Here is a 24,575-nt window from a genome sequence, read left to right as displayed (position 1 = left end):
AGCACATGCTTAACAAATACAGGGAAAATATTGTTTGCTTGGCTTGTTTCTGGTCTCTTGCAGGTAGATAATCCTCTGTTTATTTAGCAACTACATAATGTCATAAAATAGTATCGTGGGGAAAGTATAAGTTCCAAATTCCAATTTCTGATATTGAGACAAATATAGCATTTTTTATTGAATAAGAAATGAACAGCTACTGTGTATCTTGCACAGTGTAGAAGTGTGTTACAAGAATGTAGGTAATTCTCTTCAGGGAAAAAAACATATGTTTGGCTGTATTCAATGAGAATGTCTTGTAAGATAATACAAAATTAGGTTCTGGTTAAAACTCATGAGGGATTGGGCTACACTTCTGAAGGCTTTTTTAATATTGATTATTTTGGGGTACGCCTCAACTTGTGACAAAAATGATGTAAAGGGGACAGGAGGCAGGCAGAGTCTTAATTGCAACATGCAGAATAAACAATGCTTTCTTAGACTGATTTTTTTCTTTTCTTTCTTTCTTTCTTTCTTCTGTATCTACACGTTTAAACCATCGGCAATGGAGATTTAAATCAAATTCAGGGTTGGTATCTTCCTGATTATGTTGCAATTGGAAAATTGCTCAGTTAATGATTATGAAAGATATTTCTATGGAATGGTATATTATTTCAGGATTTACTCTTGGGGATTACTGCCCAATATTATTTTTAAAACAAAGCAAAAACCTGATGCTGGATGAAGTATAAACATTTCTCTGTTAGAATAAGATGTCATAAAAACTGTAGCTCAAGTGCTTATATAAAAAAATTGTGAGCTACTGTTCCCATAGTAACAGGCAACATATTTTAGCTAACATAACTGCTTTCTTTTCTAGGGACTTCATTGTCATTGCAGTTTACAAAATACAAAAGTAATTCTTCTAAGACTCTGACATGGTAAACAGGCAAAACATTGGAAACCTGTTGAGGAAGGTATAGTTTTCATTTCGGATGCAGTCTAATAGATTGTTTGTTTCTCACATCACCCGTATTTCATAGCATTCCCTCCCATCCTCTAGCTATCATGCAGTACTTTAGTTCTCCTTACGGTGCAGGAGATCCAGTGAAAGACACCTGATGCTGGCCTGCCTCTACGTTAGTCTGATTCTTTCTAGAATGAGCAGAAGCTTCTTTACTGGCAGATTCCCTCCTTCTCCCCTTCCTCCTCTCAGTTACCAGAATAAGATTCACTTCAATGCACAGAGTCAGCACAACATATCTGGGGCACCTGTTAAGCCTTGCGTTGAGCCTACACAGAGTTACTAATTTAATATGCTGCTGACACACTCCCATAGCCACAGGTCTTTTGCTTCCCCAATGGTTCTGAGAATCTTGCTATTAATCTGAATAAAGTGTTTTTTTTCAAAGTGTTTTTTAAAACATCTGGCTCTACAGTTTTCAATTAAATGACTTAAAAGAGACACCAGAACTTATATTTTCATTAAAGATACCCTGAAATTTCACACTTAAGTGCCTGCAGTCCAAATGGAAAGATTAGGGGGAGCACCATTGATTTCTATCTACTGGAAGTTTAGCATTGCCAGCCTGCATTCCTTTCCTTGCGAAGAATAATGTCTCACACTATTTTCTCAGTAAGGCTGGAAGATTTCCTTCTGGAGGAGAGATCTAATTGATGTCAGCAAGTGAATCACCACATGTCCATGGGTAACTGATGCTTTTGAAAGCAAGCTGTATCGGCCACTGAATTTGATAGACTCTGTAATGAAGTGCTGGCTCTGTCTCTGAAGTTCTCCTGTTCTGAGCTCCTGACAGGGACCCTAAGGCACCTACCTCTTCACAGATCTTCCTTCCTGAACAAATATATGGAAGATAAAAGCACTAAGTGGTTAACTTCACAGCTGAGAATTACTTATGCATGATATTAGGATGCAGATAATTTATCTGACTTTGAAGGTATTTTCTCATTTTGGTGAGTTGGGCTGTGCACTAAAGACAAAGGCTGACACGGGGCTGACATCTGTGGTGCTGGAGTACAACCATCTGTCCTGATGGGTAGGGAACATGAAAATTTGACAGCAGCAATTCAGGCATCAACGTGTGAGATGCAATATATGCTACTCATGAAGTTCACCTACAAAAATGCAAAGAGTAACCATGGCAGCGATTTTTTTTTATTTTATTTTTTCCAACTACAACACGGTGCATGCCTTTTTCCAGACAAAGATGCTATGACAAAGAAGAATAATCCTCTACTTACTTCCACATCCATCCAAACAAATATACAGAACCTGCCTATTATTTCATTCATATCAACTAAAAGTGTATGATACAGCACCTTGATGAAGCTGTGTTTGACCATTTAAAAAATAAATAATAAAAAATAAGCATTACACCTACCACAGTAATTATTACAATTTTATCCTGCATCTGAACATATACAATAAATAGCATTGGGTTACTCTACTCAAATAGTGCATTAGCATTTACTGTCCTACAGTACAAATTCTGCAATCCCCTGTCACAGATTTCATTGCAGCAATTTCATGTTCTTGAGCTGCCAGGCAGGTTGAGTGTGCCTGTCAAACTAAAAAAAATAGTAAATATCCTTCTTCTGCAAAAAGTGATCAAGTGGTAACAACCAGGGCTGTAAAAAAGCCATCTCCATATTAACTGGCAGTGCTAGGTCTTTCATTAAAATCACTCACATACAAGTCACTGATCTTGACAGATAAGTCTAACACTATCACATTCAAAATTTCTGGTTATATTAATCACAACTATGTTAAGTCAGAGGTAGAGTAAACTATGCAAAAACTCTAGCCATTATATCTCTGATCCTTAGGGTCATTATGGAGTTGGACTTGAAGATCCTTATGGGTCCCTTCCAACTCGGGATATTCTATGATTCTATGATTACCAGTGCTGAGACCAGAATTAGGAAAGAGTTCTAGAACTATCCAAAACTGAAAAAATGTCAAAAGAAAAATTTAAATTCAACATCATTTGATCTGGATAGGCTGGAGCGATGGGCTGAGGTCAACTGTATGAAGTTCAACAAGGCCAAGTGCCGGGTCCTGCACCTGGGGCGCAACAACCCCAAGCAGAGTTACAGGCTGGGAGATGAGTGGTTGGAAAGCTGCCTGGCCGAGAAGGACCTGGGAGTATTGGTTGATAGTCGGCTGAATATGAGCCAGCAGTGTGCTCAGGTGGCCAAGAAGGCCAACAGCATCCTGGCCTGTATAAGAAGCAGTGTGGCCAGCAGGTCTAGGGAAGTGATTGTGCCCCTGTACTCGGCTCTGGTGAGGCCGCACCTCGAGTACTGTGTTCAGTTTTGGGCCCCTCGCTACAGGAAGGACATGGACGTGCTCGAGCGAGTCCAGAGAAGGGCGACCAAGCTGGTGAGGGGTCTGGAGAACAAGTCTTACAAGGAGCGGCTGAGGGAGCTGGGCTTGTTCAGCCTGGAGAAGAGGAGGCTCAGGGGAGACCTTATCGCTCTCTACAGTTACCTTAAAGGAGGCTGTAGTGAGGTGGGGATTGGTCTGTTCTCCCACGTGCCTGGTGACAGGACGAGGGGGAATGGGCGAAAGTTGCGACAGGGGAGTTTTAGGTTGGATGTTAGGAAGTACTTCTTTACCGAAAGGGTTATTAAGCATTGGAACGGGCTGCCCAGGGAGGTGGTGGAGTCACCATCCCTGGAGGTCTTTAAAAGACGTTTAGATGTAGAGCTTAGTGATATGGTTTAGTGGAGTGCTTAGTGTTAGGTCGGAGGTTGGACTCGATGATCTTGAGGTCTCTTCCAACCTAGAAATCTGTGTCTGTGTCTGTATCACATTGATTTGGAAATAGTAAGGACAGTGCATGACTTGTTAACTTTGACTAGTGTCAGTTAATAATTTCAGAAGAAGCAGCTTATATAGTGTTGTGATTTATTCTTGTCAAAAATCTTGTAACAGCATTGAAAACCTGACTCATGATCTATGCAATACATTAAACATATGCAGATTTTGTTGGTTTGCATTGACTTGTCTTTAACATCTATTCTCCTTAGCATAGCCTTAGTAATTCACAGATGAGACTGTTAATTACAAAAGAAGTAAAAAACTCAACATTTTAAATAAATGTTATAATGTAATTACAAATTAAAAAAATATTTTGGGTTAATACTGATTTTGGGAAAATAATGTTTAAGAAAGCAATTTAATTAAAAAAATAAAAAACATTTTAGAACTACAATATAGAATTATTATTTTAAAATTTACCTTCACTTTTAATTTAAGGTAAATTAATTATTTTTAATAATAGCGTATGCAGTCTTAAAAGTTGTTGCATAAACTTACAACTAAAATTCATTAAGATGCATTACTTCATCACTTAATTGATCTTGAGGATCATAGTGGGCATGATTCACATTGTGTCCTGGAAAACAGATACATACCATAGAATAGTATGTACTGACATGAACTGCTTATTTTGTAAAATATTCTTGTCATAACCTTCAGCTGCTTCAGGTTGGCCTAAACATAGGACTAAGGAGTAGAATTGGAAAGTATGTAATCACAGTTAATTAGAAACATCGTCACTACAGTATTTCATACTTGTCTATTTTAAGCAGCTACCACCCGAAAATTTCCAAGCAGTTCAGAAACTGTAAGATAAACTACTTTTAGTTTAGCTGTGAAAAAGCTATGTTTTGAACAGGTTATGAAAATGAGAAAATTAAAGGAAAAACATATTAAGTGAGGAGGTAAAGATCACAAGAAGTCAAGCTTTAACTTGGGATTGTTAGACTTCTGTTTCAAACTTAAGACAATTCTTTTTATTTCCTGACAGCATTAGAGAGAAAATAGCCAACAGTTTTTCTCAGAAACATAGGATCTACTGCAAAATTAGAACAAGATATTTTTTAATAGTAACTACAATGGAAAGCTCAATAGCTATGCACAGGACTTCATAGATCTGTCAGAATCTATAAAAACACCATATTTTGGCAGATTAATGTCAAATTTATGCCTTGAGCCAACATGGTTGTCCTCTTTTCAATTCACAATCTAAATTATCCTCCTTAAGGATTTGCCTATGGCTATAACTCCAATTTAATAACTTTCTTCATATGAATTCTTGTGGACTATAAAATTAGTTTAAAACATCTCAATATATTTCTTTTAGCAGACTTTAACATTTCATGGGCTTCATTTGACCTGTTTCTCTTAACATTATAAAGTGCTGGGGCTATTTAAGATGTTCTGCAGCATAATAGGTTCACAACAATTTCCAGCAGCATCACAGGCTAAACAGAGAGCAAGAATAGTTGAATGACAGATTAGAAAAATCTCTGCCTTAATATACTGTTCGGGATAATGTGACAAGCCCAATATCATAATTGCTGTTGCCCTTGTAGCTCTCAAATAATTATGTTTCAGATTTTTTCTAAGAAGAAATGTTTAATTAAAAAAGAATCAAGGCATGAATTTATGTATTTGTAAATCAGAGATACATCGTGCAGCTCTGCAGTAACTGGTAGCCAGAGTCCAAATCTTTTTTTTTTTTTTTTTTCCTTTCTTCATTTTATTTCCTTTTAATTCTGTTTGGTGGTAATGAATGAAGTATATAATTACTCTGATTCATCCTGTATCCTTAAATGAAGTTTTGTTCCCCAGAGCACTTCAAAACAATAATTAATAAAATATCAAAAAAGAATAAATTAAAAGCACAACTAAAAATTAAACCCTTAACTTGATATTAAACATGATCAAGAATTGTAAAAATCTCATAAAGATGAATGTTATAGAAATGGTTAAGAAATGAAGTCATCTGTACCTCTATACCAACAGCTACTTATATAGTTCTTACTGAAAAAATATAGAACAGGGAAGAACCAAAAAAGGAGTCCAAATAAACCTAAAGAGTAAAATCAACCCATATAGCAAAGCACCTGTGTCATATGTCTCTCTGAAACTCCTCATTTTAAAGGATGTATATATAGGTCCTTCTAATTCTGAAATTACCTAATTTTCAAAAAAAAAAAAAAAGAAAAAAGTGTCCTTTTCATTTGCCTGTTTACCCATATTTAAGACGGAAACCAACAGCTAAAACTGAGGGCACAAAAATCAGTATTTAATTACTGCCATGAAATCTACACAACTGTCAGGTTCTCGCAAGATTAACCATTTTTGACTGTTTTCCTGTCTCTGTTAATAGAAACCTGAACTCTGGAGCAGGGACATGACACCATGCCATGCACATCCCAGGTCAGGTCCCAGTGCACACCCCAATCCCAGGGAAGGTTTGCTTGGTGCCTTCTTGCTCCATCACCCATAAGAGGCTGGCTCCAGAGCAACCCAGCTGGGAAACTCATCAGCTGTGTTGGACCAGGAGCCTGAAAGACCTTGGAAACAGAAAAAAGAAAATCTCAAATTTCAATCAGTTTGAAATATTTTTTTTTATCTTTCCCTCCCCTGTGCAAAGTCTCATATCAGACTTCTTTTTGGCAGGTTCATCTGGCATGTTCATGCAAAATTTGTTTGCAGGTTCATCTGGCAGCCTGATATTTTGAGCAGCAGGACTATGTACTGTTAAATCCTACTCAAGACTCAAGGCAACAGAGGTGCAGTGTACACACACCTTCTCCTCACTGTTTTCACTTGAGACCAAGAAGTCAAGGGGCAAACATAGAAGTGTAAGAAGAACACTTTCTGTGTAACAGAACTGAAGAATTATGAAGCCAGATAAGACTTATACCAGATGAAGTGTAATAGATGAAAGAAGGCTTATTTCTTCTTTGAGAACCTGTCCTTGAATTTTACAAAACAGGAAGCACAAAGGGAGCTCAACTGTGAATGACTTTTTTGTTTGTTTACTACCTTATCATGCTCCATCTCCCTGTGGCTTGTTGGCTTTCATTTTGTTTTATTTTTTTAATCAAGATTATGTTCAGCCTAAGCAGAAATATTTTGCTCTTTTTGAACTCGATGCAAATCAAAACTAGTGGCACTAAACTTCAGCAGAAAGGTTAGGAAAAAAGTCATTCAGACAGCCTTCAGTTCAATGGGCAGACAACTCCCTGGACAAAATCAAGAAGACAGCTAGCCAAAAGCATCTCCGAAATAATAATTTCTCCAAATTTGTTCTTTTAAGATGTCACCTCTAATCAAATAACTTTGAACTCTGATATTCTGTTATTGATACTCTTAGACTAGGTTCCATTCAATGTTTTTTGTTCTAAAACACCCATTCTTCATTAATATTCTATCCAACTTTAAACGTGCTTTGGGCAAAGGCAGAGAAAAAGGATAAACAAGGTAAGGACTCTCTGTACTTCTGACTGAATGCTACAGAAACTGCAAATAATATGGCTGAGCAGACATTTTCAAATAAGCTTTGATTTCAGACACAAAGCCCCAGTACTGGTATAATGAATGAGATGTCCATTTAACTTCTAGACCTAGCAGATCTCTGAATAGGAAAGTGCACAGTTCAGTAGGCAATTAACTAACCTGTGAAATGATGCTCATTATACGGTCAAAGTGTTACTTCTTCTGGAAAACGAGCAGGTCGCCAACCAACTTCCTTGATCAGATACACCCAGGAATTAGAATGGATATTTTGTGTTCACACTCGATTAGCATTTGAGATCCTCTTTCTCTAAACACTTTCTGCAGGACTGCATGTGCCAAATTCCCACCGTAGCTCAAGCTATTATGCAAAGACCTGAGAATACTAATTCCATTTGGCTCTACCTTAAGTCTACCAACAGCGCTGAAGACAACATTATTTTCCTCAGACTATGAAATGACTGTCAGAATAAAAAAAAGAAATATTTTGAAGTTGAATTGTAGCATTACATTGACGACTATGAAGGACTGTTAGAATAAATAACCAGACATAGTTTTGTTCCTGAAGTATTTTATGAAACTTCAGGTCTATTTAGATAGATTGCAACAAAATAGTATTTATTATTAGGACAATGAAAACTAAAGTCTGCGGATCATACTAAAGAGTTTGGATGCTTTAGTTTGGGGTGCTAGTAAGTAAAGGAGAAAACACTCCAAAGTGGAATTAAAAGAAACTGCAACAGAGAGGTAGAAGGCACATTTTGACTAAGTACTGCAGATTCCTAATTCAGTGGACAACCAATTAATACATACATGATTCAGAATATGAATTCACAGGCTCATTCACAGCTAACGTAAAACAACCAGAAAACTGCTATTAATTTCCCTCTCCAATGTGTTAAAGGTACATTAATAATCTGTTAAGTGAACTAGTACAAGATATTAGGTATAGGGATGTGTATGAACTAGGGCATAATTTAGTGTAGAAATAAGTACCTCAGTACCTTTACAATTTGAAGGGCCTGAGTTCACATCTGAATATGCAAAAGTAACAGACCTGAAACACAACCTTTCTCCTTTAATATCAGTGTTGCTGCCTCTGTCTACAAGAGGATTGAGCCATTCTCCATCTCATGTAAAGAATTAGGCTATTGTGCAGAAAGGGAATGCAAGATCTGTACTCGCACAGACATACTCTGAGTGAGCAGTCCACTCCTAAGGACACTCCCTTGTGAGTCAGGGATGCATCAGTTTTACCTTTATATTCACCATAATTTATGTACTTATCTGAAGACTTCAATACCAACTACTTAACTTATCCTTCAAGTAAGAAACAGAGTCATCCAAACTCTATTTCTTCCTCACTACCCATGAAAAAATGTCATAAGGAAAGCAAATAATTGCTTTGGACAAGCTGCTGCCACCAAAATGTGTTTTAAAGCAAACAAACAGAAGACTGAGAAAATGTGACAACAAAGGACTTGGGTTAGACACACAGCATGGGAGATTCTGCTCTGGGAGGTAAAGATCAGAGGAAGGGTGTAAGGTCATTATAATCTGGTCAGTTTTGTGGCACATTTACCATTTGGATAGAAAACCCTGAAAGCCAGATCTCTCATGGTTCTGCTGTGAAGGCATTACGGGATTAAGAAGGAATGTAATTACCTGAGTAGTTCGGTACGAACACTCAGGGAAAGCCTTTGGTTATAGTAGATTGACAGCACCATATTTTCTGATTAGCAGGATCATGAAAATTAGAGTAAGAATACATATTCTTGCATGTTTTGAAGTCTGTCATTTTTTTCATCCTCCTTCCTAGAGGCATGCTGGCTATTCCTCCTTCCTCTTCAGATTAATGACCACCCAAAGCTGACTGCCCCCATAGGCATCAGCAGGTTGGAAAAAGCTGCTTATTTTTTACTTTCATGTGCTGCTTATTCATATAAAGAATGCTTATTTCAGTAAACATTCCCTTCCACTTCTGATCTCTGTCAACCACATCAAACTGGAGGGAAAACCATTCATTCCTAGTCTATCAGCTACATTTTGGGATTGACACTGGATTGCTTGACAGAGACAGTCACTGCAACCTGAGCTGTCAGTTCAGAACTGTACCTAAATGCCTAAAAAGGGGGAGAGAGAAAGGAGGCATTATGTACAAAAAAGAAATGACTTTGCTACTATACACAGCATTTTCAAAATTTCTACATGAATAGATTCTCTATGGTTCTCATAGGTTTTGAAAAAAAAAACAAAAACAAAGCTTTTAGGACAGCTGTCAGAAAACCAGTCTTACAGTGTGAGCCTTGAAGAGTACAACATAACTTAGCAAAACAAAAGTTGAAAGGTGCCTTGATTGCTATATATAAAATTTTAGTTGTAGTAGGGGTGTTGAAATTGTGTTTGTACAAAGATATGGAAGATGCAAGGTTTGTAGGTCAGTAACTTCATTAGGCCAGATGGCACAGTCAAAAATGGTGCACAAGCTTCTGTGCACATAGGCTTTTCAACAGGTCTCTGCAAATAATCAATTTTTCACAGACACTTATTCAGCAAACATATCTGGGAAAGGGAAACTTTTCAGTCTTACTGACAAAGGCATAGCAAAAGGAAGACTGGCAACTGAAATTAGACAAATGCAACCTTTCCACAACAATGCAATTTCCTAGCACTAAGGGTAATTAAATATTGGAACGGCTTACCAGGGGAGCTGGTGGACTCGCCATTGCTTGGAGCTTTAGGACGAGATTAGATATCATTGTAAAAGAGATGCTTTAATCCAGCTTCTGGAAGTTCTCAACATGCCCATAACACTTGCAGCTCTGCATTAAGACAATGACTATAATCAAATCTCGTACTTTAGGGTTTCAGCTGATCAACTGCAAGGGTTATAAAGAATTTATTTTTCCCTTGACATAAAAAACCAAACTTTTTGGTGTGGCTTATGTCCTGATCTGTCTCTGAAGCAACAGAGATTGCCCACATCTACAGAAAACACGGGGGAAGCCGATGTAGTGGCTAGTGGTGATAGGGAAAGTACCTTTTCTTAGTCCAAGCAGTCATATCCTAATGTGAGCTCACTTTGTTTGAATTTGAAGCCATCTGGACGCAAACCACCTCTGAACTGGGAACTATGTGATCAGGTCAGTGCAGACCAGGTTTAATCTGTGTGCCCAGCTAAGGGCTTGGCATTCGTTCCCGCTCAACACTGTGCTAACGCAGCTACGTGACTTTTGGAAAAGAGCCGCTTCATGCTTGGCCACTGCGGAGGACTGGCAGAGGGTCAAATGAAAAACTATTGGCTTACCATACCCTTAGAGGTTTTGTTAATAAATCTTATTGGACTGGCTCAAAGGGAGTGCTTTCCCCAAGATGAGATAAATAGAAATCTCAATTGAATTTGTTTTGTGTTTGTTCAGCGTGAGATCCAAATCATATGTTAATACTCTAAGATCATCTGGGCATATCTCATCTAATTAACTCCTTGATATTGAAGAAGTGTAATTAACACCTTGATCTCTTTTGTCTCCTGAAAATTAACATGCTTTAGCCTAACTAGTTATAATACTTATGCACAGGTATCAGGATGAATTTAGTGGTCTGTGATTTCCATTATAACTAGACACCTAGGCATCCTTTTTGGTGTTTAATTTAGTTATGTCTGTAACTACACAATCTTCACTATTTTAGCAGAATACTGTCATGACTTAATTATTAAAGGCAAGTAAAGCTGAAGACAAGACAGGACATTCTGCTGCTATTATAGTTTTGTGTGAAAAGAGTATGTCTCAAGTCTGTCAAACAAAGCAGAAAATGAGAAATGGTTCTTCTAGTGATTTCCGTGAGTTGCACAGCGGCATGTTCACTCTGTGAGTCTCCAAGTGAAGATCTATTTAAGTCAAATCCGCATTTCCAGGCTTTTATTCTTCACAGCTACCTATAGTATTCTTCTGCATCCCTTTGTGACAAAGAGTTAGATTCAAAGATATTTCTGTCTGTGCAAGCCAATGGGCCATTTGATGGAGCTGTGCACAGCTGCACCTGCAATATAATGCAGGAATATAATTCTCCTATCCTCTAATTCAGGACGTTTTCCATATAGAATAAAGATGATTTCTCTTACCCATAATTCTCTAGTATACATATTAGTGTAAGGCTCTGTTGTCAGGATTGGTCATTATGTTAGAACTGCTGTATTTCACTCACACACCATGATAGCACTATATAGTATCATAAAATACTTATGTAAAAAAAAAAAATAAAAATGAAAGCAGACTCAATTTTTAAAAAGGAGGGGGAAAAAAAAGAGATGCATTCATGCTGCTCCTCTCAATGTCTCTCTTGGTGACACATGCATATTTGACAGCAGTCATGAAGATCAGATTTATATGTTAAGCAGTACATTATTCCATGAGCATCCTTACTCAAACCAAACCAGACTACTCAGAATAATAGTCTCCTCATCTGGGATGAAAATGGCAAAATCTGCACTTACAGAGTTCTGATTTCTCAAACAGACTTCACTTGGTCTGTTGCTGTATTTGAGTACAAATAGCCCTCACAGATTGTACTGAGATCTGGTCCACACTGCAAACAAATGTCATGATGAACTTCTAATTTTATTTTTTTTCGATCATTTGTTCTACTGAGATTCTTACAGCATACCCAATGCCCACAATGCAGAAACATTTGGAAAACCTCAGATACAGCTACTGTCCCGTTATTTTTATAGACTACTGTTTAAAGGGCAACTGAAGGAGGAATATCATATTATGCAGTAGACAAATTAGAAGCTAATTATATAATAAAGACCAATAATTTTGTAATGACAAATATCGTCACAAATTTTGTTTTGAAAACTCATTGGAAAAAGAAAATTATGCTTTAGTTTTTACTACCTATTCATTTCAAGGAAATTCAAGAGAGAATTTTGAGTACAGAAAGCATCTGCATGTTTGCAAAACATGAGACTTATCACAAAGAGTGCTCATTTATGTTCTTCCTGTCCACAACTTTGACTCAAGAAACACAGAAGTTCACATGATCACTGAGCATCAAATTCTCCTTTCCTGTATTTCTGCTGAAAAATTCCAAACTCAAAATTTTTGAATTTTTTAAGTCATTAGAGGTGCAAGAATCTAAAGTTTTTAATTAACTGAGTGGACTGTTTTTAAAGTTAATAAAGACTGTTTTAAAATTAATTTCCACACAGCATAAAAAAATGGATGTGTACAGTAGAATTAAGAGAATAAACATAATTGCATTATCCTCTTGATTCTCTACTGAAAATGATGCTCTTACTGTTCAAAACCTGTTTCCTACACATTTCTAGTAAAAGAACTTGAAAGTGTCTTATAATTCTTGAATCTTAGCTTTGCTTAGCCATTATAGGGTGTTTTTTATCCTTCCTTACAGAATCACATGCCAGTTTGAATAAAATTATAAAATTTTCATTGGAATTTGATATTTTGTAAGGGGCTTTTACCCCCTTAGCTGGTTTAAGATTAAAGATACTACAGTTAACAGGTAGTTAAAGCAGGTTTTCAACTCTAATTTTAAAACTAGTACATGTAATATCTCTCCCCTACATTTATCTGAAATTAAAAAACAACTATCAAGACAATTTTGACATAACAAAATGCTGTAAGAATCACACCAGTTAAATTTTAATCCCCCCAAATAAACTGAATAAACTCATTTTAAAACATGACATTAACATAATCTAATCTAACTGTCCACGTTACCTGGAAATGCATGCCCTGTTAGAGAATCCAAATCTGAAATTAAAACAATGAAAAAATAATCTTTAATTTAATATTAAAAAAACAAATCCACAATCAAATCTGCCACCAAATATCACATTATCACCAACATCAAATTTGAATCAAATATATGAAAAACAAAAATAGCACAGTCATCATTAGAATATGGAATTTTCCCTCTCCATAGTTTAGTACAGATGTAAAATAGGAGGTAAAACTGAAAGTCCTGAACATTATGAGAAGCTAATTTACTTTACTATTATAAGACAGACAATGATTTTTGACAATTTTACACTTTTTTAATGAACCTGTGCTTTCAGAAGCTTATATCATGAGTATAAGTACTTGTTCTAAGGTTGTACATATGAGCAATAATTAGAAATCTACTGAAAGCTCTTTAAATCATACATTTTGAAAGGAAGATTTTCTTTCTTGACTGTAACAAATAACAAACCTCATTTTGTCTATCCTACTGCTCATTCTTTCAGACTTTTTCCAAAAACTACCTGTTTTAAAAACAGGAGTGTTAAAGAAAAAAGAACTGGAGGTATTCCCGCTGACCCAAAAAAACATAAATTAGAACTTCACTAGTTGACCTCACCTGAAGAGAGAGCAGGCAGGCACACCAGTGACACCAGTACAGCTCCTCCCCAGCTCACACTGGGACCAGAACTGCAGCTTTGTAGTGCACTGCCCCACCTTTTGACATTCCATGATCTTACCAGAGACATATTTAGTAACTTTTGTACTCAGAGATTCACTTTTAAATCTATAGCCAGAACTAAAGAGTTGTTAGCTCTAATAAGGTACATTCACAATATCAGCTAGGATTGCTATTTCATAAAGAAGGTGTAAGACTAATTCTTAGATACATGCATCCAAAGAAACTTTGTTAGGTGGTGTACTTACATGGAACCCAAGCTCTGGAGCCAGAAGCAGTCCACCAATAACCAATTGGCTTACCAAGACAGGATAAAGCATGTGTGACCTTCAGACTCTGCTCCTTCCCATCTCACAAGTGGGATGGGAAGAGGGATGCAGTTGCTGGGTTCTCTTGGGAGAGCACAACAGGCAGATCATGTCTTACCAATCTAACCTAACATATGTATACATGAGCTCACTTGACTTTTGTAGGAATTGAATGTATCTATAAGCACTGCCTGGAAAAAAGTAGCTGGGCAACCTCTGCATTTTATTAGAAACTTCTTGTACCATTTTTAAACTGTCATGGTTTGGCTGGAGTAGCCAATTTTCTTCATAGCAGTTTCTATGATGCTATGTTTGGGATTTTTGATGAAAATAATTGTTTCAGTTGTTGCAGAGCAGTGCTCACACAGACCCAAGGACTTTTCTGCTTTCCTGCCAGCGAGGAGGCTGGGGGTGCACCAGGAGCTAGGAGGGGACACAGCCAGGACAGCTGGGGGAAAGAAGGAGGAAGGGGGCTGGGGGCTGGGGGAGGCATTTTATCTTGCCACGAAGAGGAGAGATGGCGTTTGTCTTCCCGCAAAACCTTTCTGTGTGATGAGCCCTGCTTTCCTGGGAGTGGCTGACACCTGCCTGCTGATGGGAAGCAGCAAATTAATTCCTTGTTTGGCTTTGCTTGTGCATGTGGCTTTTGCTTTCCCTAGTAAGCTGTCTTTATCGCAACCCATGAGTTCTCACACCTTTACCTTTCCAATTCTCTCTCCCATTCCATCTGGCTCCCCAGGAGAGTGAGCAAGTGGCTGTGTGGTACTGAGTTGTCTGCCAGCATTAAACCAGAATAAACACTAAACCATCTAAAACTAAACCAAAGGATTTTCATTTCTCATTGGAACAATCAACAGAATCAAGATTCTTGGTTATTGATTGATTCCACAGAAATCCTAAATTTCTTGTAATACAATTACTGATTCTGAATATCAGTGAGAAAGTATTTACCAGTGAATCCTTTGAGGCAGGAGGGAAGTGTGCTTGGCTTTAGTAATTTATAAGCGTTCAAATGAGATAAATTTCCTGAGGGCTGAGAACATGCTCAATGTTGTAAGTGAACATGGGGAAAAAACAACCCAAAATGTGATAAATATACTTTCCAAAATCCAAGATAGTGAACACAATGCACTATCTAACACTCAAGCATGTGGGGTCACAAGCTTTATCATGTCAAACTTTATCCTAACCTAAGCTAAAAGAAGAACAAATCTCAGCGCTTTTCCTTCCAGAGCCTGAGATAAAATAATGTTGTGGCCCCATAAAAACACAGATTATGCATAAACAGAGTAAATGGAGCTATGAGGTGATTGCTGTCTGTAAGTACTGAGACTGGATGTGGCCATCACACAAATCTGAGCCATACCTAACAACCTCTTAATACTTGAATTGACCAAACTGCTGTCACCGTGCACGTGCTGTGGCTGCACATCCTGCCACGGCATTAATGCGTTTAAAAACATCTGTTCTATATCATTTTACTCATGCAAGTGCCCCAATGTAAAACATTAAAAATCTAGGAAAACAAGCATGAAAAAAAAAAATATAGTCTACCTATAGCCGTAGAGCAATATCTACTCAGACACTGGGACTTAAAAGAAAACCAAAAACAACAAAAAGTAGGATTTATTTCTTAAAAGTGAATGAAAATATTGAGACTTGCAGAAGAAATCACTGCAAAAATGTCATTCTGAAAATAATGCAGATGACAATGTAAATTATTTAAGCGCTTGTCCCGGCATAAAACAGCACTCCTGTATAACACTACACATCAAGCTAAAGATGTGAATTGTGGATGTGTTTGATTTCTTACACGTTAACCAACACAAGGTGAAAATGAGGCAGTTTTTAACCCAAGCACGTGTCCTATGTGAACTGTTAAATAAAATCAGACCTACTTTACTAGCTGAAACCAAGTTTATGGGATATTGAACTCAAAAATCATGGTCCACATGGCCCATTTCCATCACTGCATTTCACTAAGACTGATATGAGCTGACAAAGCATAGGCAGGCCACATAAAGTTTCCCATAGAAAGACAAATACAGTGTGCAGCATTTCCCTGCTAGACTTCAGTGCATGCAATTACCGCAGTTACAATGGAATCAAACCTTTGCTGTGACTGAAACAATTGCGGCATTCAGTCTCTGCCATAAGATTTCTTCTACTCTTCTATACTCAAAGAACAGGAGAAAAATCAACATTTCCTGTAATTGTTCTGAAGGCTTTGCAGTTTCTTGAACTGATTTTCAATTAAGTCTGGTCAGGTGGAATGCAATTTTCCTCCATTCCATTTATCTAATGAATTGCCCTGATTTTGCATCATCCAATTTTATTTTCATACATAAGATTTTCTAAGCAAAGAGCAGGAATATGAAATGGAAATGGAGAACATGCAAACGAAACACATTTCCATCCCCTTTTTAGGGAAAAATAGCTACCATGTCCTCAGTAGCAATTAGCAATGAATTGCATTCATGCAATCCATACCTGATTCATACTATAAATCATTTATATAAGTAGAAAAAGCAGTGATTTGAAGACAAAGCTGACTTCCAGTTATATTATATAGCATGTTTTTTAGAAAGGGAAAGAGGATGTACTTCTCAGCAGGCTGTATCTTTGGTATGCCACAGTGATTTCATTAGCTCAGGGCAACAGACATTGGAGATGGTACAAGCTTTTCATGCCAATAAGCTAATTGTTTTTTCTTAGCGCTGATTAGCAAAGATGAAGTCCTGTCTATGTTTTGCCTCCAGGGCCCTGTTCCTCCTATTTAAAAACAACATACACTGCACAATCATCCAGTACACAACCTTTGACTTCCACTTGCATAGTACCCTTAGCGCTGTGCTTACAGCAAAATACCAAAGCACAGCGAAGCTGCCTTCTGCGACAACAGTACCACTGACAGGCATCAGGGGAGTATGAACACCAAAGAACTGGGATGGACAGTTTTTAAGTTACAAGGGAAAACATACTTAAGGTACAGAGCACATTTAAGTCACTTAACATCAAAGACTCTCCATGGGATTGTCAGGGAGACGATGAAATACTAAACTAGATCTGGGAACTGGTACCTGCTTATAAAGGTTAGGAGAAGCTCTAAACTACGTTCTTTCAAAAATAAAATCTTTCTTCTTGTTTCTAAGTGTTTCAGATATATTGCCAGCAGGAACTGAATGACTCTGCTTTGCTAAGCTTCCGCAGTTGGACTCAACCTTATTTCACTGAAAACCCATAACTGGGCAGCAGAACTTGGGAGCCATGGTGGAAGTGCAGAACACACAGACCATGAATTCTGCAAAGCTTGCGCCTTCTTTAAACCAGAAGAGAGGTGTGAAGTCCAGCCCCTCATAAAACTGAGGATATAAAGGAGGAAAAATAAACAGGCTGATCACAAAGAAGAAAGCGGAGAGTTGACATGCAGCTGCAGTGGCTAAAGATGTGAGATGGTTTCCATTTATCACAAGTTGCAACTGTAGCTCTGACAATTAGCTCGGTGAAAAACATTGACATATAATTCCTAGTGTTGAATTGGATTGTCAGTTTGGAAGTGTCCAGGTTTAATTTGTCATTACCCAAAACTAAAGCCAGTGGCTGAACTAGAAGTAGATAAGCAGTTCTTTGCATTAGCCTCTAGAGGGGGAAACTTCCCTTCCACTTAAAAATTATGTGCATTATTCACTACAAAGTTGTTCGTGAAGGTAAAGCAATTCTTATCCAGTCTCCTTGCTCAGACTGGGATCTGCACTTCTTACATTACCTGGCCACTGTGCCTCAGCCTACTGCAGTAAAACTGTTTTCAGCTCTTGCTTATTTTCATTGATATATTATTGCATTCATTTCCCTTTAATCTTGTTAACAATACAATTATCATTTTAATGTGAACATAACCTTTTCTATGTGTATTTCCCGACGATGAAAAAAGGAATGAGCTTAAAGATTGCACTCAGGAATTCATAATCGTACAGTCACCATTTTACAACACCACTTCTCACTTGCATTGGTTGCAGGAACTGGTTTTTAACGTTGGAGATAATTCAAAGAAAAATACAGGGAAACAGATGAACATATTATTATGAAGATACAGTATAGTGTTAAAAAAAGGCAAAAAATCATTTCTCTGATTCAACCTTTAATCTATTGATTAAAATTTGCATCATATTGAGACAGGTAGACCACACCTACAACATTAACCAAGGTTTATTTTCTTTTCTATGATATCGTTAAGAGTGAGGTTCAAGTTTACATTTCCTCAATAGAGGTGTCAACATGTCAGCAAAGTATCTGAGCTTCTATTAGCTTCAATGAAGAAATAGTTGAGATGCAGTCGATTCATTACATTGAAAGCTAGAAATCAGATTTGGTCAGTGGAAGAGTTAGAACAGCTCTGTTCATTGATAAGATCTCTAATAATTCTAAATAGTGAGAGTTCAGACATCTACTTGCATAATCTTTACTGTACTGTAAGTATTTGGAGCTGGATCTCAACATGAGAATATCTTTAAGCATGGATTTCTAATCTGAGACAGACATGAGAACAATATGTGAATAATTTGGGCATGGAATTCTAGCTGATCTGCTGTTGGTAAATCAGATAGCTGCAGATCTTTGAAATAGCTAGTTAAAAAGTCCTGAACTATAAAAAATACTGTTGTCAGCCTCCGAAGCAGAAGGCATTTTCTCCAGGTTCTTAAAATCATGGGATAATTATATAGGATGATGCTTGTAGTCTTAAATTTTGCCTTCTAGTTTAATATTGCAGCAAGAACTTTAACAATGGGCACAAACTGAAACACAGCAGATTCTGTCTAAGTATCAGGAACTTTCACTGTACTGGTGACAGAGCCCTGGCACAGGCTGCCCAGAGAGGCTGTGGAGTCTCCTCCTTGGAGATCTTCAAAAGGCACCTGGACATGGGTATGGGCACCCTGCTCTGGGTGGCTCTGCTTGAGCAGGGCTTGGACCAAATGGCCTTCATAGGTCCCTTCCAAACTCAGTGATTCTGTGAAATAATACCAATTTTGAAAGAACCCAAGAAATGAATGTCTACGTTGTTGTAAATTCCTTTTTCCTGATGTGGGTGTTGAACTGAGAGAGACAGGTCACAGCCAATATTTATTAGAAGAGCTTTTAGTAAAGCAGCTCTTATTAACAGAACCCACCTGCTATCATTAATAGCAGGTAACCCTCCACACTGCCTGTGTGTGTCTTCACTCACGCAGTTCACCCTTGCACTTGCACATCCACAATTACCCACTGGCACATGGCTGGGAGGCCAACCCCAGCTGTTTGTGCCGAGGCACAGCATCGTACTAACTTCCTAGTAACTTCCATACACCTAGGCATCTACAGAAACCATTCACACAAGCTCACACAGAAGGCACTTTTATGGCAATGCAGCCTCTCCCATCCTGTGCAATATGCTTTAGCAGAAGCAGCGAGTGGCAGAGCTAAAATCCTGTTATTCCAGATGCAAACCTATCCAAATATAGGAGTTGTGAAAAATCACAAGAGCTGGTAATACTACCAAAGGCAAAATCTCTAAAATATTCTATTCAAAACAACGTGATAAATGAAGAAAATACACTTCCAGATTTGCTAAAGCATCCTATTAAAACAAATGCTCTCTTGAAATACAGTTAACTATTTGGCATCCTCCTCCATTGGATAACAAGTATTAATTAAATGTATTGTCCTTAGTTTCCTTAGGATAAATTAATTTCTGTGTTCTTGGAACCGTATTTTTTATTTTGTCTTAAAATGCCACCACCTTCTGTAAGGAATAAAAGTTCATATCACATTCAGAAAGAAAAAAAGATTACATCCAAAAATATTTGGAATAGTGGACAGAGTTGATCGTAAACATATCTTAAGTCTAATTAGACTTGACTGAGCTCCTTCAGTAGGGTCATAGTGGGTAACATACTTTGAAGGAAAAAAAAAGGGGGGGGGGAAGGGCGGATATACTGACCCTGGCCAGTTGAACTAGCTTGTGGTCTGCTTGTCTTTCTCCACAACTTCTGTTTTCCTCGGTTCTTTACTCTGTCTCACTTTCAAAAAAATAAGAAAAACAACCCCCAATAACAAAAACCATTTCCTTATATTCGGAAAACCATCATTTATCCATTTTCTTCTTTTGCTCATCTTAAGCAAGCTGCTTACTTCATGCTTCCCAGTATAATCATGGCCTCGGGACCGCTTTATCCAAACTCCATACAGGGTTTTAAAATAACATCTTAAAATATGTTGTAGAACCTACAGCTGCATACAGCCATCTCCAGATCTGAACATTAATGCTTTCCAAAGTAGCTCTCACCAGGAAACCCAGAGTACATTACGGCAGAAATTCCAGCCCTGCTTTCCTGCCGTGTTGTGTGCTGTGGTAGCAGCACCCACTCCGCTCTGCTGCGGAGATACTTAATTTAGGCAGCATTCAGCAGCGTTTAGATAGCAGCAATGAAGGACATGTATCACCCGTAGTAAGTGCACTGTAATTTGGAACCCCCCACAGTTCACCACGGATGCCCTGTGTCAAGCCAGAGGACTACAAGAGGTGTGCTATCCTCACCACTTGTAATAAACCCAGTGCCTTGAGGAAGGCATGCTTTGACTGCCAGTGCTACAGCTCCTAAAGCCTGCTCCAGCCCACACTGTAAATTTGTGAACCAAACACCCACACAAAAAAGTTTCTCAGAAACATCAATAAAAATAATATTTGCACTTTCCCCTTCCTCTCATGCAGCTGGTATAGGCATGAAAGATGTGAAAGAATTAATTTCTTGAGGTATATTAATTTCTTACCATGTCTACAAACATTTTTAAGCTGAGTAAGTAAGACTTTTGAAGCGATGCACGGCTGATCATTGAACAATTAACAACTGACTTTTGAGAAAGGCTTAATTCTAACCAATTTATTTTAAAGACATTTGTAAAGTTTGTGCAGTCAGGCCAAATCTAAAATCTGAACACATCCAGGATCTGTGGCGCAGTGGTTACACATTACAGCGCTATTCTTGAGCTAATAACGTAAGCCTGAACTTCAGGTCTGAGCTGATTTCTATCTCACTGCCTGAAAGGGCAAGTATAACCCTTCCGTATTTGTCTAAAAAAGACCACATGGGCCTTTGTGTTGTATCCCACAACACAATTTCCAAATTAAGGAGGCTGCTAACAGACAGCCGTGGGTTACTAACACTCATTTAACCTTTGAGAAATTGTTTCTTGTAGGTGGAGTTTCAGTATCTGACAGGAAATAGCTGGTAGAGTTTTGAGTCTAGGTGAATCTGAACTATGCATTCAATCACGCTCTATTCCCATATGAAAACGTAAATTTTTTTTGCATTAACTTGGAATATATGTATTCCATGACCATGGAGAAGCAATGACATTATACACATCATGATATGGGGATATTTTGACCTTCAGAAATATCAAGCTATCAAATTTTCCACACCAGAAAACCATATAACAGATTAAGTAAAAAACATGTTAAAGAAAAAAATAAATAAAAAATTAACTCATCTGTTCATATAAATACTGAGAGGTTTATAAAATCTTCTGATGAAATTCTGGAGGCAGGAATCTCACACAAAGGTTTAACAATACAATAATAAAAAAATGGTTTCCTGAGAAGTAAACCGGAAAATAATATATCTGCTCAGTTTTATTTCAGACCCTTTCTAAATCTGCTTTCTGCATGAGGAAGGCAAGAAATCCTGTGAAATGCAACTGTTCCACTTCATGCTGCTATTCATGTCAAACACTCTGACATGTCTTTCAGAAGGTGCTTCCTCGCGCTGTCAGATTCTTTCAGTTTATCTTACTTCCTTTTTTTTTGTTGTCTAGAGATGCCTCTTCTCTGACACTTCCCTGTTTTTAGTGACTTTTTTTTTCCTTTCATTGAAATATATATATAAGCTCTTCAATCAGCAACCATTTCTAACCAAAAGATAATTCTCCAATTTTCACCTCAGCATCGACTTCCCTTCCTCTAACTCATGTCTGGTTGCTTTCAACTTTGTGCTCAGCTTGTCCTGATCTTTCATATATCATTCATTATCTTCTGTTGGCCAAGCCATGGGTATTCTTTCATGTTCATTCTCCTGTCTTTTTTCCTTTCATTAGATTAAACCAAGCACTTGTTATTCTTTCAAGCTTTTGATGCCCTGGCTGGTTTCAGAGGGACTAAATAATTATTTTTATAAATTGACATGTAAAGCATCAACTTCAGACTTATATGACACAGCTGGCTCAGTGATTTACTAAATATTATGATAATTCCTGTTATACAAGCTGAGTCTTCAAAGTATGCTGGAATTGCAAAAGTCAGTAGGAAAAAAAAATAAAAATCAGCTACTTAAGTACTGAAAGAAAAAAAATAAATCATTAAAAGTGTAGGCAATGAAGCGTTTCAATGAGGCAAGCCCAGGAGTGTGCCAATAGATAATGTCTTTTCAGAAGGAAAAGTCAGAAGAAATTTGGCACGGTCTATGCATATATTTTTGAGATGTGCAAAACTGGTATATTAGAAAGACTGATTAGTGCTAGAGGAATGCTTCTACATAAGACATACAGAGAAAAAAAGTAAGGAAAAAGAAAAAAGTTGTTCAATATTAATTTAAAAAACCTACAAATTTTCTGAATTTCTACATGTAAGACAAGTCTATCACCAGTTTAAGGACTAAGGAACTTAAGGTCTGAAACTGAAAGCATAAGAAATCTGTTGTAAATGGTATGGGAGTTGAAACCGATAATTTGAGAACTACACTAGTGAAACTACACAAATGTAAGTAATGCTATTTGGCATTAAATCTGCTTCCACGTTATTTCAAAGAATAATTGCACAGATCTCTCAGGGCTTTTAAATCATTGAAGCTAAAGCAGATCATTTTGTTATTTAAAATTAGTATTCTGTAGGAGGTTTAAAGTTTATGTCAGGTCAATAAATACTTGGACTTCATTTCTTTGAGAAGAACATCCTTTTGGGGTCCAGCTGTATGATGTGCACATGCATGAAGTCAGCTTCCATTGCAAAGTGAGTATTTATCTCTCACCTGGATCTTCGTTTAGAAAACTAGCATGCTCTGGCAACTGTTCTGTGCACTCTGGAAACGAAGGATGTTTTCTCTTAATTATTTTAAAAATAATCACTTGACATAGATGTTAAAAGATCATGCTGCAATAAGATGGTGACTGCTGTTTTGTTTTTACTTTCTCTTTACTGCTCACTGCTTCTTCAAACTTTATGTTTAGCTAAAACTTTTCAAGCCTGTGGCAATGTCTGAAGAGCTTGTGTTAAAATTAATTAAATCTTTGAAAATGTTTAGCCACAGTCCTGCTGTTATCAAGTTTTCTCAAGAGTGACATCAATAAGAAGAGCAGCAGGTGCAGGTTTTCCTTGTATCCTATCAAATCACAGTATTCAAGATATAGATGGATTGTGGTATAGGTTTGTGAAAGACAACTTTGTGGGGGGAAAAAGTTACAGAAACTTTTAATTGTAAAATTGTTATGATTTCACTGAAAAAATAATTAAAAAGACAATGTATTTTTTCCCTGCTAGGAGCATAAAGGGCCTAGAAGGAGTTAAGAACCACGTAAAAGCCATGTACCACTAAACTTCAGAACATGAAATAAGCTACTCCATTTTACTGATTCACTCCATGCAACAAAGAGATGTATGAATTAGCCAAGCTGTCAAAGGAAGCAATGGAAATTAGGAGAGTTTATTGATTCCAAGCAATGTATGTGGCACTGTACAAGAAGCACGAGCGTGCCTTGGCTTATTAACACTGGATACAGGAGCAAAAGCAAGCACATTGCAGAGCCCCTTTGGCTCCACACATACTGACCATAAAGTAGTACATTCATGACACACTGCATCCAAGCCAATAAGCCATTTCCAGATTAATAGCTGTAGTCCAAAGCCATCTGAACATAGCTACAGTGCTTCAGGGCCTGAGTTGACAAGTCCTTATCTTGCCAAGCTGTTGCTTTCTTTGCATATCTTACCCTGAGAGGAAGCCTCTACTGAAATTAAAATAAATAAAAATCACAGAACTTGCCTTCTTAACTAACTGACCTCTTTCCACAACCAGAATGGAGAGACAAAGGGACGACAACCTTTTTTAAAAGGACTAAAGGAATGGGTCAACAACCTATAATGCAAAGCAGCACTAAATGAGTGCCATAACAGTGTGTTGTTCCTGTCTTGTTCACTGAACAATATTCAGCTTCTGAAGTGGTGAGTTAAGAAAGTTGTCAATGTTTCCAGTGATGGATGCCAGAGGTGGATAAGAAACGACTGCAAGACTCCCTTTGATTTCATAAGGGTAAGAATTGCACTGAATTCAGAAAGAAAAAAATGAAACGGGAGTGGATTTCATGGGAAAAAGTTTGTGATAATATAATTAAAATCTCTATGCACAAGGGAACAAAGTTAAGGATGAATTGGCTTTTGCCCATAGGCATTTCTAGATTTGATTGCTTCACTCGGTTGGTTTAGCATTCTTTCAGCTGAGTTT

The 24,575-nt window shown here is 37.5% G+C and overlaps 1 protein-coding gene across 4 annotated transcripts in view; it reads right to left on the bottom strand.

Moving 5' to 3' along the window:
* The window catches only part of DLGAP2 (DLG associated protein 2), a 462,298-nt gene that overhangs the window by 145,667 nt on the left and 292,056 nt on the right, over positions 1-24,575 (bottom strand). For all 4 annotated transcript variants that reach the window (XM_040552625.1, XM_040552624.1, XM_040552626.1 and 1 more), the window contains one exon: positions 13,060-13,092. In XM_040552625.1, coding sequence (XP_040408559.1) covers positions 13,060-13,092 — 33 coding nt within the window. The remainder of the gene's footprint in view (positions 1-13,059; positions 13,093-24,575) is intronic.

This window comes from Cygnus olor, chromosome 3 (assembly GCF_009769625.2).
Source record: "Cygnus olor isolate bCygOlo1 chromosome 3, bCygOlo1.pri.v2, whole genome shotgun sequence".
Classification (NCBI taxonomy): domain Eukaryota; kingdom Metazoa; phylum Chordata; class Aves; order Anseriformes; family Anatidae; genus Cygnus; species Cygnus olor.
Note: the sequence above shows the minus strand (reverse complement) of the source record. Positions and strands in the feature narration are given on the sequence as shown.